A 15,595-nucleotide genomic window follows, 5' to 3' on the forward strand; every position below is an offset into this window, starting at 1 on the left:
TTTTACATATCCGTGACCATTTTGAATCCAACTGATAGGAGCCAGCGATGAGGTTTGCATACGGGTTTCTCCCCCACCTGAATAAAGGGGATAAACGCGTTTAATTTCCAGGTGAGCTGAGCTCTGCCAGCAGACCAGGTTTGCAGTTCCACAGTTCAGCAGATTCTGTGTGGAAATTGGATGTTTTATTCTGAGGCACCTCTTGGACCTTGTTCACAGCAGCAGATCAGACAAGGGCAGAACCGTAGCTGGTGCAAACCGTCACGGCTTCGTTAGGTTTGTGAGTAAAGAGCCACAACACAGTTTCCTCCACTATGACAAATCATATGTTCCTGTTTATACTTCATGAACATTTAGAAAAGATACGCTCACTGTTAAGTTTCTGTGACTTCTTATCATTCAGCAAGTATCTTCCATATGCTATGCCAGCTCTTTACGCTGACAACATTTTTTCACTTCTTTTTATAAGTTCTGGACCCTGGAAAAAAAGCAAAATATCTGTGAGCGATAGAGTCAGGAAGGTGATGTATCTGTGAACAAGTGAAGCGAGTATGGCAGCCCTAGGTAATGGTTCATAGTCTTTGCAAGTTGTGTACAAACACGGTATATGCAGAGCACATACACCTATATCACTATGTTTAATATACGTGTTCCTTTCACTGTTCAGCTCAGATTGCCTTAGGAGATTTGGTATTTGTCGGAAAAATACTGAAATACAGTTCTGTTAGGAAGAGTTAGTAGAATGCTTGCGTCTTTGTAGATATGCTGTTTGGGCGTATTCAGAGGTAGAAATTTCTTATTGATAAAAGAGAGCATTTTCTGTATTTTATCATTTAAAGCAAGGCAAAGACTTAGGAAAAGAGCAAGGCTCGAGGGTCGTGGATGGTTTGTTAAAGCTCAGTTAAGGAATACGTTGAAGAGAGAGAGATGAGAAGTAGGCAAAAGCAGATTTACTGGAGGGTAAAGAGAAGCCGAAGTAGCTCTGCAGTATGAAGTTCAGTGAGCAAAAATAACATAGGAAAACGGAGGGAGGGAGGGAGAATAAACAGGGAAAATCCTTTGATCTAAAATTTGAATATTATCTTTTTCTCTCCCTATTGCAGAGGAACTTTTCAAGAGAAATTCAGTTAAGAACTGTTAGCCAGGGAAAGATCTTCACCCATATCCTTCAACAGCGCAAGTCCCAGCAACTCCCCAGCAGGAACAGATGCAGCTGAGCTCTAGCTATACAGTGCTGCACATAAACACACGACTAATTAGATCAGTTCTCTAGCAACCATTCAACTGGTACACATATCTACTTGTGTGGGCAATAAAGCTTGTCCTTGGAAATGTAACGGCAGGAATTCTGGCGAGTCAGGCTTTGGGTTTGCTGCTTAATGGAGAAATTCACCCTCTTGCCAACGCTTCATGTTCCCCTTTTGATGCAGGATGCATGGGTGAAAAGAGAAACGCTACCTCTCTCACGAAGCACGCCTCGCGGTTCTCGTCCTTGCAGCACCGTTCCCTCATGGCCGTAAAGGCCGCCGTGACGGAGGTCAGCTGTTCCTGCGTGATCTGGGGCTTGTATTTGATGAGGTTGATGAGCATCCTGCAGGAAAAGCAAAGCAAGCCCCGTGAAGCTGGGAGGCAAGCGCACGGCTTACGAAGCATTTCTCAAATGCTACTCCTGCTAAGTCCCTCTTTTGTTACCGCCCGCTTCCTTGGTGGAGCTTTTTCATTTTTATCTGCCACCCAGATACGTATTTGCCGCAGGGAGCAAAGATGCCGGGTTAGCTCAGTTGGTCAGAGCGTGGTGCTAATAACGCCCAGTTCACAGGTTCAATCCCTGCTCACTGCAGGGGTTGGGCTCGATGATCTCTCAAGGTCCCTTCCAACCCAAAGCATTCTATGATTCTATGCGCCCCGTTCCCCTGCGAAATACAATATCAGCGCTCGTTTTTGGAGTTGCTCCACCGTGAATATCCATGAATAAACCGCGCAGATGGTGTCTGTTGTGTGCCACTCCGGAGGGTCCGGGATGGTATGGGTTCACCACAGCACAAGTGAAGGGCCAGAGAGGTTTGGGGTTTGGGTTGTTTTTTTTTTCCTTACAGTGACAGTGGAGTCGGGGGCCACATGCAAGTGTTCTCTGACCAAGGCAACCAAACACCAGAGCTTTTCAGAGACTGAAGGAGGACACGGGATAAGAAAAAATGCATGGGCTTTCCTGTTCTGGGAAATGAGCCCTAATGAAGCGCTGAAGGTCAGGCAGGACTTCAGGCAGTAGCTTCCCTTGGTCTTCTGGTCTCTTTCTATGCAGTGCCATGTGCACTTCCCGTGAAGGACGCTGGGAGGGCACGTTTATCAGACCTGACTTTGGGCACCTATTGCTTCCATTCTGGTGCTGTATGCACCGCTGCAGCTACCCACCTCTGCAAAGGACTTCCTTCTAACCTAAGGCAGGGAAATATAGTTGAACCAGACAGCAGAAGAAAGTGGGACTGGCGTGAGAGGAAAGGAAAGGAGCTTGGAAGAGGGGCTGAGGGGTCTGTGGCTGTTTTTTCCATGGTGTATTGCAGAACAAGAAGGTCAGACGGAGTGGATGAGGGAAAAGCAAGCATTGCCAGGGTAAGAATAAGACAGGCAGGGGTAACAGCATAAAACAGGCATGTCTTACTCCTGCTTCTTGAGCTGTAACTTCTCCTCTTCAGTTGTACACAAGTCTTCATGGAAAGTGAACAGACCGGGAGTCAACGATAAGGGCACGTAATTCTCATCGATGTCTAGCTTCCCCATGCATGGCCTCCTGAGGGCGTAGGAGCTACTACAGCAGTGGCAAACTCCTGGGTTTATAGGATCCGTCAGGTGTCTTCTACATATTTCTCCAAGCACGAGATCCAACTTTACCAAGAGAGGTGAAAAAAACAAGTTTACATTATTTTTTCATTTTCAAGAAATCCCTGAAATACATGCTGCTCTTTGTAAAGTTATAAAAAATAACGGAGAATTTAAATTAAACCTTGTTTGTAAGATAGATAACAGTTTCTATTCCTACTGAATGCTGACTCTTGTCAGTGCAAAAATGGCTCAGATTTTTCAGAATAAATGTGTATATGCAGTTTTAGGGACTGTCCTTTGCACATAGAAATGATGCGCGTTCTTCATAAAACCACGCATGCGTTTGATTTGTTTTCATCAGCAGGATTTCTGTGGGCGTGTTTGGCTGTTCTTGTAAAGGTGGTGGTGTACAAATGGGTGGCTGGAGGACAGGCTGCAGCTTTTTAAGTGCTTCGGTTTACGGGCCTGGGGAATTATTAGGGAAGAGCTGTACAAAACTGATCCTTTTCATAGAGCACCACAGCCTCGGGCATCTAGAAAGGACAAACTCAGACAAGCGATGGTTAGCTTCAGAGGGAACAGGGTCGGGCTGCGTAACTGTTAACTCCCTAGCACTGGCCTGACAATTTCCTGATCCTCCTGCAGCTGAATTCGAGCGTTAACTTCAGCGATGCTGAGTTACGCTGACTTCAGGCATGTATCTGGAAGTGGACCTTCAGGCCAGCTCAGTAGCTCAGTGAACATTTTTCTCATTTGCCCTTACTCCAAGCTCTTAGACCCTTCTGGCAGCAGAATTTGTGGCAGAGTCTCAAGAAGAAGTGGGACCAAGATACGGGAGAAAAATACTCACGTTTTCCTCGGCACAGGGCAGTAGCTTGTGCTGGCTTAGCTGGCAGCATTTGGAGCCAATGGTGGTCATCTGCTTGGTGAATTTTATCAGCTCTGCAGATGTCAGCTGAGGCATCTTCTTGGTGAAGCTCATGAGAAGCCTGAAATGATAATTGCTTTGATATTGGTGTGTTTGTTCCACCAGGCAGCAGCAAGCAAGCCACTGCCTTCGCACGTGTAAAGCTCCAGCCCAACCCCATGGAACGCTCCTTGGTACGAGGGCAGGACTAAGCCTGGTGTTTATCAACTCACGTAGGCAAGTGTAAGGATGCTCTGTTTGTTTGAGCTCTCTCCTTTCTCTGACTGGTCTCTTACCACGCTAAACAAATCAACTTAACGATAATATTGCCAGTTACCTGTTGGTGGGCCCTTTTACCAGATGGTAGGTATGTTTTTCCCCTGTTATTACTTTCCCTGGGAGTGCAGGGAGCTTGTCTAAGAGCAAAATTGAACTCGAGTAACCTCTTGGCAGGATAGATGAGGGCAGAAGATGAGCTCAAAAAAGTTAACGTGTTTTTTCTTTTAGAAAAACTGTGCTTATTAACCCTCATGGCCAGGAAAACCCTAACAACTGATACAAGAGGCAGAAGCAGCCTACCAGGTCTGTTGGAAACCTCTTGCTCCAAAGGTCTTTTAAAGATCAAACATGCTGGGGAGCGAAAGCAGCCCAATCAGTCTCCCCAGAGAAGGCCAGCTGAAGCCCGACTTGAAGTAGGCAAGCAGTTTAGAGGTTTCATTGAGCTTGCTTACATGCTTCAAGTTAGGCACGTGCTGGTTAACGTCGCAGATCAGGGCCAAGGTTCCTCCAGGAGGCTTGTGCCTGCATGTTGCTTGGGAGCATAGCATATGGGTCAGCTAGTCGGGTTTTGCTCTGTCTGCTGTAGTTAGATTTGTGTTACAATTGTTTATGTTTACATCAGCTGCAGGAGCTGGGTAGAGCCAAGTCTTTTGCAAAAGACACAGCACCTGCCTTTTGGCCAAATTTATGACTCTTAGGTTACAGCTCACGGCTCAAAATGCAGCTATAAAGCACGAACGTCGGAGGAAACATGGACAGGAGATGGACCAAGTTGTCACTTTGCTGCTTCATGAGTTGGGTTAAGGAAAGAACTCATGACAGGCCAGAACATTGTCTTGGAAAAGATTAAAAAAAAAAAAAAAATCCTAGAGGCCGTTAATATATTGGTCCAAATATTCAAGTGGTGTCTTTTAGCCAAGCTTTTTTGATAGGTGTGGCTTTACTGCAGCCCGAGTTGTGCCCAGCTGGCGCAGAAGTAACATAAGCATATAAAAAAAGCAATACTCGTTTTGGAAATAGTAATCTCCTTTCTCCTTGTAAATGTCGCAGCTTGTCTTCATGACGCTTTCAGTTTCATAAATATGTTTCTTCAGTTCTTCCTCCTGAAAAAAATTAATTAGAGGAATCATTGTACTGGGGGAATGCAGAATGCCCTATTGCCTCATGATGAGGCCTGGACATCTATAGCTACCTCTCACCTGATCTATCCCACCCATTTTTAATTCCATTAGAAAGTCCTCATCTGTCTGAATGTAAACTGCCTGAACGTGATAAACGTCCACCTTCGATCACACTGGAATATTTAATTTTGTATCGGTGGTGGAAGGTGAGGTCAGAGACACGGGGTGGCTCCTCACTTCAGGTAGTCACGAGGCCACTGACTTTACCTGAGACGATAACCGTAAGCGCCTTTTACATTTGCAAGAGGGCACTCAGCGCTGCTGGGGAGCCCAGAAGAGAGCAGGGCTCGCAGAAATGTTAGCTCCGTCTCCTTCCCCAGCAGCTCTGTCTATCCATGTTAAATTGCTTCGCAACTGAAGACGGCGAAGGCTCTCTTGGCGCTTTTTCCATATGGGAATCGGTCGGGCCTTGTAATATTTGCGGGGTTTGTTCCGGGCGCTGCGGGTACCGGCTCTAGACCCCGAGCAGGGCTCTTCACCACTCAGCCAGACCCAGCCATGTGGTCACCTGCTTGAATCCATCCGTAGGTTGTGTGAAGCACAACGGCACCCACCCCTCTGCTGCAGCAGTCGTCCGGAGCACCGGGTTTGCAGCACTCTTTCAGCAGGTCCTCGTAGCCTTTAGCAATTCTTAAAAGCATTTGAGCAGAAAATTCCGGGTGTCTCCTGGAGTATTCGTACAGAAACCTGCAATATCAGTATCGGGCATTAGAGGTGAGCCAAGCAACTGCCCTCAAGAGGTCAGGGATGGTGAGGAGAGCAGGGCTGCCTTTGGGATGGTTTTGTCTGACCCCCGTCCGTCCGGTGGAACAGGGAGAATTTCGCAGCTGCTCAGCCTGGGACTGAACCTGAACTGAACGCGGCTGGCTGGGCGCAGCATTGCCGGAGCGAGTCCTGTGCGCGTAACGGGCCCAGCTCAGCGTTAGCTTGGCTGAAGCGTAGCTTAGAGCTTTGCGAGGCTTGGGGTTTTTGCTCTTTTTTTTGTAATCCTATCTAAACGATAATGAAATAATTTCCGGGAACAGACCCGTTTCTCATAGACGCTGGAACGATTAGCTCCGCTGAAGCAGCCGCCCCGCAGAGCAGTCGTGCGCTATCGATCAGCTGCGCTTCTCCTAAATGGAAGCCATGCGTGTTATTTGAAGTGAAGCCTCTGTCTTTGGGACTCGATGCCGTTTCTGTTGCAGCCTGCGGCATTCTTGCCCAGGTTTACTACAGGTAGGATCAGGGCTTCGCTGCACAAAGGAACACGGCTAGAACAGACATGGACCGATCCTGTTTGAATCGAGACATGAGTATGACCTAAGTGTTTCTGCATTCCCACTGAAGAGCGGATCAAAGCTATATTTTTGGGCCTGAGATCAGAACCGATAGCACCTAAATTTCACACGTGTTTCTTCAGTTTTGTCTCTGAAATAAGTCGTGCCCTGGTCTGCATTTGTTCCCATTCCATACCTTCTAGGGTTGCGTGATCTTTTACTAAGATCAGCTTGCACAGTGTCCCGTGCCTGCGTGCTCACAGAGCCGACAAATCTCAGGCTGACGAGCAGGGCTTTAAGGTCCCAACCGTCATCTTTTAACCCAAGTATTGAAACAGCAAAATTGGAGAGCAGAAGGCGACCCACGTTACCTGGCTAAGTGTGTATCTTTTTCCTGGGCAAAACGTTCACATATTCCTTTGTCTTCTATAAACTCCCTGACGTGGGGGGACAAGCCTGCAGGTTTGTCATCGTTTTCTGCATTAACGATGCATTCACTTCTTTGTAACAGAGGCTTTTCACAGCACTTCTTAATTTTACTTGATAGGATGTCTTGGTTGGCACAGACATAGTGTAGAATCTCTTCCTGTAAAGCAAAAAAGGGAAGGAAGGAAATTTTACTGGTTTTTGGTCCTTTTTTTTTTTTTTGAACGGTGTTTTTACCTCCATTTTACAGACAGAGAAGGTGACTCCCAAAGAGAAGAGGTGGCTGGCCAAAGCAGTGCAACAGACATCTGGCAGAAGGAGGAAGAAGACCGAGGTCCCGTTGATCTATTTGCTGCAGTCCCTTGCTTGCCATTTGACAGGTGCTAGTAGGTAACCACCTAAACCGCCAAGTCAGCTGTCTGGCTAGACACCCCGGACAAGCAGTGAGATAAATGGATTCCGTGTGTTAGAAGAAGGTAGAGAACGGAGGGCGGGCAGATACTGTGTTTTGCCGAAAGTTGCGCAGGAAATACATGGCACAGCTAGGAGCCGCAGTAAAATCTGCGGAAGCGGTGTTAGGTCATTTTAGTCATAAAGTGATCTTTCTGCCCTTGTTGCTGACTTTGCACTGGGAAAAGTCAAATGGGAAAATCAACCAGATTTTCAGGCCGAAGAGTTAAACTCCGGTTTTGGAGAGAAATCAGTGCAGCACAGGAGGGAAAAAAGAAAATCGAAAAGTAACAAAAAAATGCATTCCCTTTCTGCAAATATATAAATATTAAGTGAGTTTTACCCTATCATGCATACAGTCCAGCATATCTCCACGACAGCAGTCCTTGTGCATGTTAGCAATATCCATCACAAGTTTGTTAACAGTGACAAAATCAGCTTTAGGGAATTTTTGGCTTATCTGAGCGAGTTTCCTACAATGAAGAAAAATAGTTATTGTTTATATTCACAGTGTGAGACCGTGAGAGCTATCGTCGTTTTTCTGCGGAGGAGGTATCCAAACTACTCAGGAATGGCCTCCCTCTCTGCTCTCGCTGAAGTTAACAAATAAATGTCTCTTGAAGCCAATAGCTGAGACTTTCAGAGTTATCTAAGGATCCTCGGTGACTTTCAGTGTGAGATGGTGGAGAGAAATGCAGTAGGTGAGCAGGAAATGACAGGAGGAACCTTGTGCCAAAAATGGTGAAGCGAGATGAGTTGTATTTTGCTCACCGTCCCTCTTAACTTTCATCACAGAGAGGTGTGCTAGTTTCAAACTCTGGGTTTAGATTTTGAAAGCTAGTGTCAGTTTGTAAGGAAACGGTGACTGCTGTCATGCATAAATTCCTATTCCTAATCTGTATTCCTTGTCAGACGCTACTAGCGACCTGCACACAAAAAGGACGTGGCGGGTATGCGGGGTCACTGTGCTGGGGGCGGGTGTGGGGCCATCCACAGCTAACAGGCAGCATCCATGCTTTATTTCAAAATAAGGATAAACGTGCGGAAGACTCACAGAGCCTTTAAAGTCCTTTCTCCAAACTTCTTCAAGATTCCACATGTGTGTTCCTGCCTCAGGCCATCTTCTTTCACTGGCTTCACCACCTTTGGTGCCTGGCAGAAAGAAGATGCAGGCCATGAAAGTGGACGAGAAGAAAAGGCAACGCTTCATGTTAGAAGTACTACGGCGAAGTTTTTATTTTTTTAAACAGGGATTTTTTTAACAGTGAAATAAAATTTCTGTCCCAGCTGCAGTATGAACGAACTGTTGGGCTTTCTATTTAGTCGCCAGTGTTTATTAAGTAAGCGTTCTGTGAAAAGAAACCAGAACCCTTTCAGGCAGTAGTTCAGTGTTTTTAGCACAGGGGAAGAAATCGTCATCTGGGAGCTACATGACTGGCTTTGCATTACTATGAGCTCATGTTAAACCGTGCCATCACTTGCAGCCCTGCCAAGCTGCACGAAAGTCAAATTCGGCCATTCAGCAAGGGCAGGTTGCCCGTGCTTTTTTACCGCCGTTACAGGTAGTCTGCTCTGAATTGCTCACACTGGTTACGCGTGGGGCATGTCTCTGCAGTGCAAATGCTCGGACGAGCAGATGTGTCACTGGGGCTACCAACAGGGGGGGGAAAAAAAATCAGACTTCTGCACAACGCACAGCACCACGTCCTCTCTCAGCATCCCTAGGACAAACCCAGTGCGAGCAGCGGAGTCGGGGTTGGCAACGGTGCTATCGCAGGCGCGGGGACTGCCTTGGGCTCCCTGTCAAGCTACATTTGCCCGACACCCCAAAGTCGGGCATTCTCATTTAGGAGTTCAAGCTATAATGCAAGACAGCATTTAAGTCTGGTTTCAGCCTGTCCTTAACAAGGTGAATTCTAAGATGAGGTTCAGACGCTGAAAAAGAAATGGCTGATATCTCTGCTTCGGTGTTTGTTCAGCTACAGGAAGGTCCCTGGTTGCACATTAATAAACTAAAACCCTGCGGCGGAATACCTGTCTCCGAAAGCATTCCTCCAGGTTGCGAGCGGGGTCCTCTCCACTTCCGCAGCAGTTCTTCATCATCTCGTCATAACGGATAGCGACAGAAAGGATTGTCGGGGCGTAGAGGAAAGGATGCCTTCTGGAAACCTCGTAGATAAAACTAAAAAGGAGAGAGAAATGCCTTTAGTATCAGAGAAAGCCCTTACACGCAGGGGGCAGCATCTGCCATATATTAAAATGATAGCTACTGAAAATGATTGTTTTCCTGTCGTAATGACAAGCTGTACAGTGCAGTGTTTATCTTGGAAAAATTCTGATGGGGCTGACGTTTTCCTGGAAGTTGAAGTCTCAAAGCTTGCCAGTTCTGGCTTAGAGGCAGCAAAACATCTGCTCGGCTTTTAAGGACTAAAGGGAGGCCCTTGGGTTCAGATGAGTCTTTACGGTCAAATAGCCCAGACTGTCATGCCGACCTGTAGCCAAGGCAGGAGGTGGCAGAACGGGCGGCACGTAATGACAATTACAGCTAGATGAATTATAGCAATGATTCACATTAGGAAGAAAAACAAGTACGAGATTACAGAGAAACTTAGACTGAACTTTTTGGTTGACGCTGGATTTGCCGTTTCCAGGCTCACAACCATCATATCTAGGCAACGAATCTATGATTTCTTTACTTACTATCCTGTTAATGAATGTTGATGCTGTGAATGATTTTTGCAGGCAGCTTCAGCATTTGGCCTTTCAAAAGGAGAAATGAACCCTCTCGATGAATTTTTAAGGGAGAGGAAGCAGTCATTTCTTTCAGGATCCTTTTTAGCGCAGCAATCAGTAAACCTGGGAAGATTTTCCTCCTGGCATATTGTATCAAGGAAAATCCTGTCCTGCAAATAATTAGAAAAAAATTCATTTGTGCAAGGATTCCGTTTTATTCCTGTGAGCTCTCTGAGGAGGCTTCTTTAAGCCAGCAAGCCCTGACTTGCATAAACTCACAGTTTCTCTCTTTTATTACCTTCTGCTTTGACTGCAGGAATAATTAGACTGACCTCTAAGATCTGTAAGTGATGATTTCTCAAACTCTGATACTGTTATGCCAAGACAGACTTCGAAGCGGAATGGGTTTCAAACACTCTGACCTTATCACATCATTCAGAGCCCTTTTCTTGATAACAATCAAGATGATTGCTCGATTCGTATACTGCAGCTGGCAGCATAGCAGGATCGATGCTTTTCTAATTACAGTCAGGTTTGCACAATGAAAAGTGTCTTGTTTCTTGTTCATCAGTAGCAGCGCTGAAGTCCACCTCTCAGTCACGGCTGGGCTGGGAACTGTTTTAATTCAGGGTTTGTTTCAGTGTGTCCAACAAAATCATAAATGAGTCGTAACACAGACTGACATTCACGTTTCCTGACTCAATCTGCCAGCTCCCAAAGCGTGTTGGAGCAGACACCGTCAAAAACCAGGAATGTGAGTTAATGGAGTGGAGCAAATGCCTATAAACTTCGTATTTGCTAGAAATACTGAATCTGGCTTCTCCTGAAGGTTGTTACGCCAGCCATAAAAACACAACTTCCTTAACATCTTTTAGAAAGATACGGGTCAAGGATTTCAGAGGATGCTGCGATATTTGGGGGGGCAGGGAAGGGGGAGAGGGGCTTTGTTTTCCTCCACTTATCTTGAGATGCTTTATAGACAGGAGCCTGGAGAACACGAGAGTCAGGGAGGCCAAACATGCACACACGAGGAAGACACATCTCTTAATAATGTATTCATTCCTCTTTGAAAAACGCATACCAGGGCTCTGAAATGACAAAAGTCACTCCTGAAAAACATTTGCCGTGTTAGACGCACGGATGTGCTTACCAAAGGCTTCCGACAATCCGGGCTGTCTCTGGCTGCAGCAGCACACCTTTTGGCAAGGGCCGTGACATCTTCAGCCATCTGCGCTGCTCTGCCAAACGTGCCTCCTTGCACATACTGAGCAAACATGATCATGGCGCTAGAGAAGAACACACAGCATTAAACCTGTTGCTGGCTACCTAAAAACTAATTAGATTACTTTCACATGCGAGATACTAAGAGGGTCCGTGTCACCCTGGGCTGAGTTGGCGGGGGCTGGCAGAACGGGTGAGCGTTTGAGTCATGGTACGCGTTCATTTCCAAACGACACGGGGATGTTCAGTGGCAGCAAATTTGCAAGCAGACGCTTCACCTGCACAACTTACATGGCTTTAAAATTATTCTCCTGCAGCTGAGAAAAACGTTGGCCAATGCTGGTTTTTTCCTCTGAAAAACAAGACAATTTGAATAAAAAATGTTTACTACAAGCTTCATCAAATACTTTTTTTTTTTTTTTTTTTTTTTGGTACTGGAGTTTTGGAGAAAGACAATTCGGAGCCTGGGGTACTAGCACTGGGAGTAGGAAGGCGTAAGATTGCACCACGTATTTGACTTAAGCATTTCCCTGCCTAGCTCAAGTGTTGCAGGGCAGAATACGCTAAAACCTGGAGGGCGTTCAGCTACTTTGCTGATGCACTGCACGTGACTCAATAAGCACTTCACAAAACCCTTTTTAACCTCACCTTAGCTATTAAAGGTGTGCTTCACCACTCTTTAGCTACAGAGGAAGGATTTTCTGTGCAGACAACATGGCATAAATTGAGGACTGCATTGGTAGGCAAAGCTCCTCAAAAATTCACACAGCTCCATCCTTCTGTCCATGTTGTGAAGTGGCCCAGAGGAAAACAAATGTGTCCAGATTAATTTTAAAATAAGGGGTCTGTTCCCAAATCAGGATGTTAGTGTCTCACCCTCGTGTCGGTAGGGCTGAGATCGGTGTGAAAGGATCGAACAAATCAAAGAAATAAGCCAGCTTCTCCCTCTGAGTAAGGCAGGGGTGTCAACTGAGTCGATAACATGAGATAACACAAACGTCGGTTCCGTTTTACACTGTTGGGCCATTTAGTGCATTTGGAAGTTATAAAGATAAAGAAAAGTTGACTAATGATAACAATACGTATGCCTAATGATAACAATGCGTAATGTGAAAGAAGCGTGTGAACCGCACGCTATCGGAGGTTTTCTGTTGTCTCATTTTAGGCGCTTAACCTGAGAAGTGTGGTCATCGTAGGCTCCTTCATAGTCAGTGAGGAGAGGGGAAGACCCCTCCAAAGGATAATACAGAGCAACAGCTCTGCACCTCAGCTACTCTCGCTAGCCGCCTGGAGGTAGCAGCCCTCTTGGGACTTCTCTCTCTTGCTTCCTCATGGACTGCGGAGGGAGGCTGGAACAACCACAGCCTTGGCTTCAGCAGTTTTGGGAGTACCTAAAATCAGTGGTGCAACCACATCCCTGTGAATTAAATTACCCTTCGATAGACTGCCTCTCAGTAATCGCTGGCCGTCCTGCGCACTGCATAGATTCTCAAGCCATTAAGAAGCAGCGCATCTAAGGTTGATCACAGAAAATTTATAGATACGCTTTTGTTGTGTACCTTTGACCTGTAAGAAAAAATACCCATGCGGAACTGGCAGGGGCAAAGTGAGATGCGAAATAACCATGCATGTGAAGTTGCAGCCGTCATTATTATACAAAAGAATAAAAATACAAGATATATTCTTACCTGTGTCCCGATAACTTCTAGGCAGGGCTTTGACTACAGTAAGGCTCACCAATAAAATGACATAAATTATTGTTCTCCAATTCATACTGACAGATTTTGGCAGGGGCCTGGGGTGAGCTTGGCTCATCTGTGAAAGGCAGAAAGAATTAAGGGGGAAGAGTTACTTTTATACTCTCCCAGACGATTTCTGGTTAATCAAAACCCTTTTACTGTCATACATAACATTAGCCCTTTTGGAATATTCCCACAATAATTAGACATGCCACTATTTGCTCAGTATGATGAACTGACCGGCTTGTTGCAAAGAAAGGACCTTGGAGATTCTTTTTTCCCCTGAAATTTAGACACATAGACATTTTTAACTTATCACACTTCAAACAAGAAGTTTAAACACTCCTTGGGCTTTTTATTGTGCGTACTGATCTCATCTACTTGCAAATTTGTTCAAAGGTGGTTGCTGCCCAGAAGATGCCTTCGTAATACATTGTTGACTGAAAAATCCCAAGTGCAGCTGTTAACCTGACATTTTTGCATCCCTCCTTGCTGTACAAGCGCTCTCTTGCTCCCAGCTCCCAAGATGTCATGGTAAAAAGGCCGAATTAAGTACCCCCTACAATATTGTTGCAGCATTAACAATTGCCATCAGAATGTCTCCACATCTTGAAACAAAATCAACTCCAAAACTGTAGAATGAAGGGAAAAATTCCAGTTAATACAGTTATTTTGCTGCCTTTTTAAAAAGTACACTGTAAGCATCAGCATGGTAAAAATGACATATTTTTGGAGATAGAATGGCTTTAAAGAGCTACAAGTGCTTGTAACAAAGAGGTAGGTGGGCAAGGATATGTGTATTCGGTCTGAAGGAAGAGGCAAAGACAGAGCTTTTCACTTCTTTAGGGAGAAAATGGCGTGGGATGATGATGAGTGTTGCTTGTTATCGCATGAGGCGGTAGCAAAACGAACAAGGATTCTGAGTGGGAAGATGGGAGCACGGTCATCAGAGCGGGAGATCTGAAATCTAAGGTGAAACCACATCTGCTGAGGAAGACACAGATAAGCTCTGTCACACTTAACTAAAAGCCCCTTAGGGAATAGAGAAATCCACTTGAAAGAAAGAGGTCTGGAGGTTATGGATGCTATTCCTACACGTATGATCCTCAGTAAGCCCGTAGGAGCAGATCAGAGAAAGCTTTTCTCATCCAGCTGCTTCCAACAAGCCGATTCCCTTACGTCCTTGGGAGTCAGCGCTACCTCGCGTCCCCTGCTTGCAGACTCCTCCCTCCAGCCCCGGGACTCGGCAGCATCCCGTGCTGAGCCTGCCAGAAGCAGCAGTTTCCCCAGAAGCAGCCGGGAGAGATGCAGGCTGATCCTCTCGTTTTCAGAATAACACCTTAATACAACCTTGTTGCTATAAGCTATAAAAATAAAGGAGGTGGGGGTGTATTACTTGAGGTGGAGCTGCAGAAACAGCCGAGACACTGGTGTCAGAGACTTGGTATAGCACGTTCTTCTTTGGCCCCGAAGAGTGTGTTTCAGAGATTATGCATGTGTAATGTGTTGTCCTAAGTATTTCTGGAAGCTGCACTTGGCTGCTACATTTGTGTTCAAAAAACAGGTAGATGTGGCACTCTGGGACATGGTTTAGTCCAGTCTACCCTTGATGGGTTTAGTGTGGACTTGGTAGTGTAGGTTAATGGTTGGACTGGGTGATCTTAAAGGTCTTTTCCAACCTAAACGATTCGATGATTCTATGATTTTAAAGCCTTTAAATTAAATTTCTCCACTGCCCTTTTCCATGCTCAGCAGGTTGGTTAACGACTTTTCACTTTTCTCTGAAAATACTTGCCAGTAGTAGGATGGCAATCTGCTTATTTACAGTGAACACGCTCTCATTTGCAGGAGGGAAACGTACGTATAGTGTTTAACTGGAAAGAAAAAGCGTGGCAAACATTCAAAATGAGAGCCAATGGAGAGCTTAGGTCCTCATTAAGAGTTCCCACTGTCCTTCAAAGTATGGAAACCACCTTGACCTATTCAGTTTTACACCTATTGAGGACCCAGCTGTTTCCAGAACTTCTTAGAAACTGTTTTGCAAGGCCAAGGTAGAGGTAAAAGCAGCTGATGGCACTCAGGGCGTGGAGCTGTGAATTCCCACCAGCTGGGGGTGGTTGGTGGGGGATGCTCAGCACACCCTTGAAATGCCCAGGCAGTTACTCTCCTAGAGCTCTTTTGCTCTGTGTGTTTCACAGCAGAGAGGTGAGTGAGTTTTTGCTGGATATTTCTTTTTAGAAAACAAGTTGGGAACTTAATAATGGGGTAAGTTGCAAGTTGTTAACATTTCTCTAACCTCTGTGCATCCATCTCCCTGGCAAGCCGCACAGTTAGTGTCTCTAACCTAGAGATTATGGAACCCTCATCAGTCAACCCATTTACCTGCACAGCCAAGAAAAGTGAGGTTTGGGTCATGCACCAGAGAGGTGGTCTGTCGTAACAGGGCACTTTCATACTGTGGGCCTAGGTTTCACTCCTGAGGTCTCCCCACTTAAACGTACTGCTCCGGAGCAGGATAGTTTTGCTGCTCATGAAAGCTTTATCCACACCTAATTTAGCTCTGTCTTTGTAGGACTGAGG

At 45.7% G+C, this 15,595-nt stretch overlaps 1 protein-coding gene across 2 annotated transcripts; it reads right to left on the reverse strand.

The window, feature by feature from the left end:
- Positions 1–433: 433 nt before the first annotated feature.
- On the reverse strand, positions 434–13,962 carry LOC104033435 (alpha-fetoprotein). 2 transcript variants are annotated; one of them, XM_075709517.1, is made up of 16 exons: positions 13,937–13,962; positions 13,605–13,671; positions 12,965–13,091; positions 11,568–11,628; positions 11,206–11,341; positions 10,023–10,225; positions 9,357–9,504; positions 8,377–8,474; positions 7,666–7,795; positions 6,818–7,032; positions 5,742–5,874; positions 5,012–5,109; positions 3,671–3,809; positions 2,660–2,883; positions 1,459–1,591; positions 434–478 (listed from the first exon to the last, which is right to left on the reverse strand). In XM_075709517.1, the coding sequence occupies exons 1-16, from the start codon at positions 13,960–13,962 to the stop codon at positions 434–436; spliced, it is 1,983 nt and encodes a 660-aa protein (XP_075565632.1). The 2 variants fall into 2 exon arrangements, with proteins under 2 accessions (XP_075565632.1, XP_075565633.1); XM_075709518.1 differs by lacking the exons at positions 13,605–13,671; positions 13,937–13,962 and adding an exon at positions 13,397–13,567 and having other exon boundaries at positions 12,965–13,086.
- Positions 13,963–15,595: the final 1,633 nt, after the last annotated feature.

Source organism: Pelecanus crispus, chromosome 4 (genome assembly GCF_030463565.1).
Source record: "Pelecanus crispus isolate bPelCri1 chromosome 4, bPelCri1.pri, whole genome shotgun sequence".
NCBI lineage: Eukaryota > Metazoa > Chordata > Aves > Pelecaniformes > Pelecanidae > Pelecanus > Pelecanus crispus.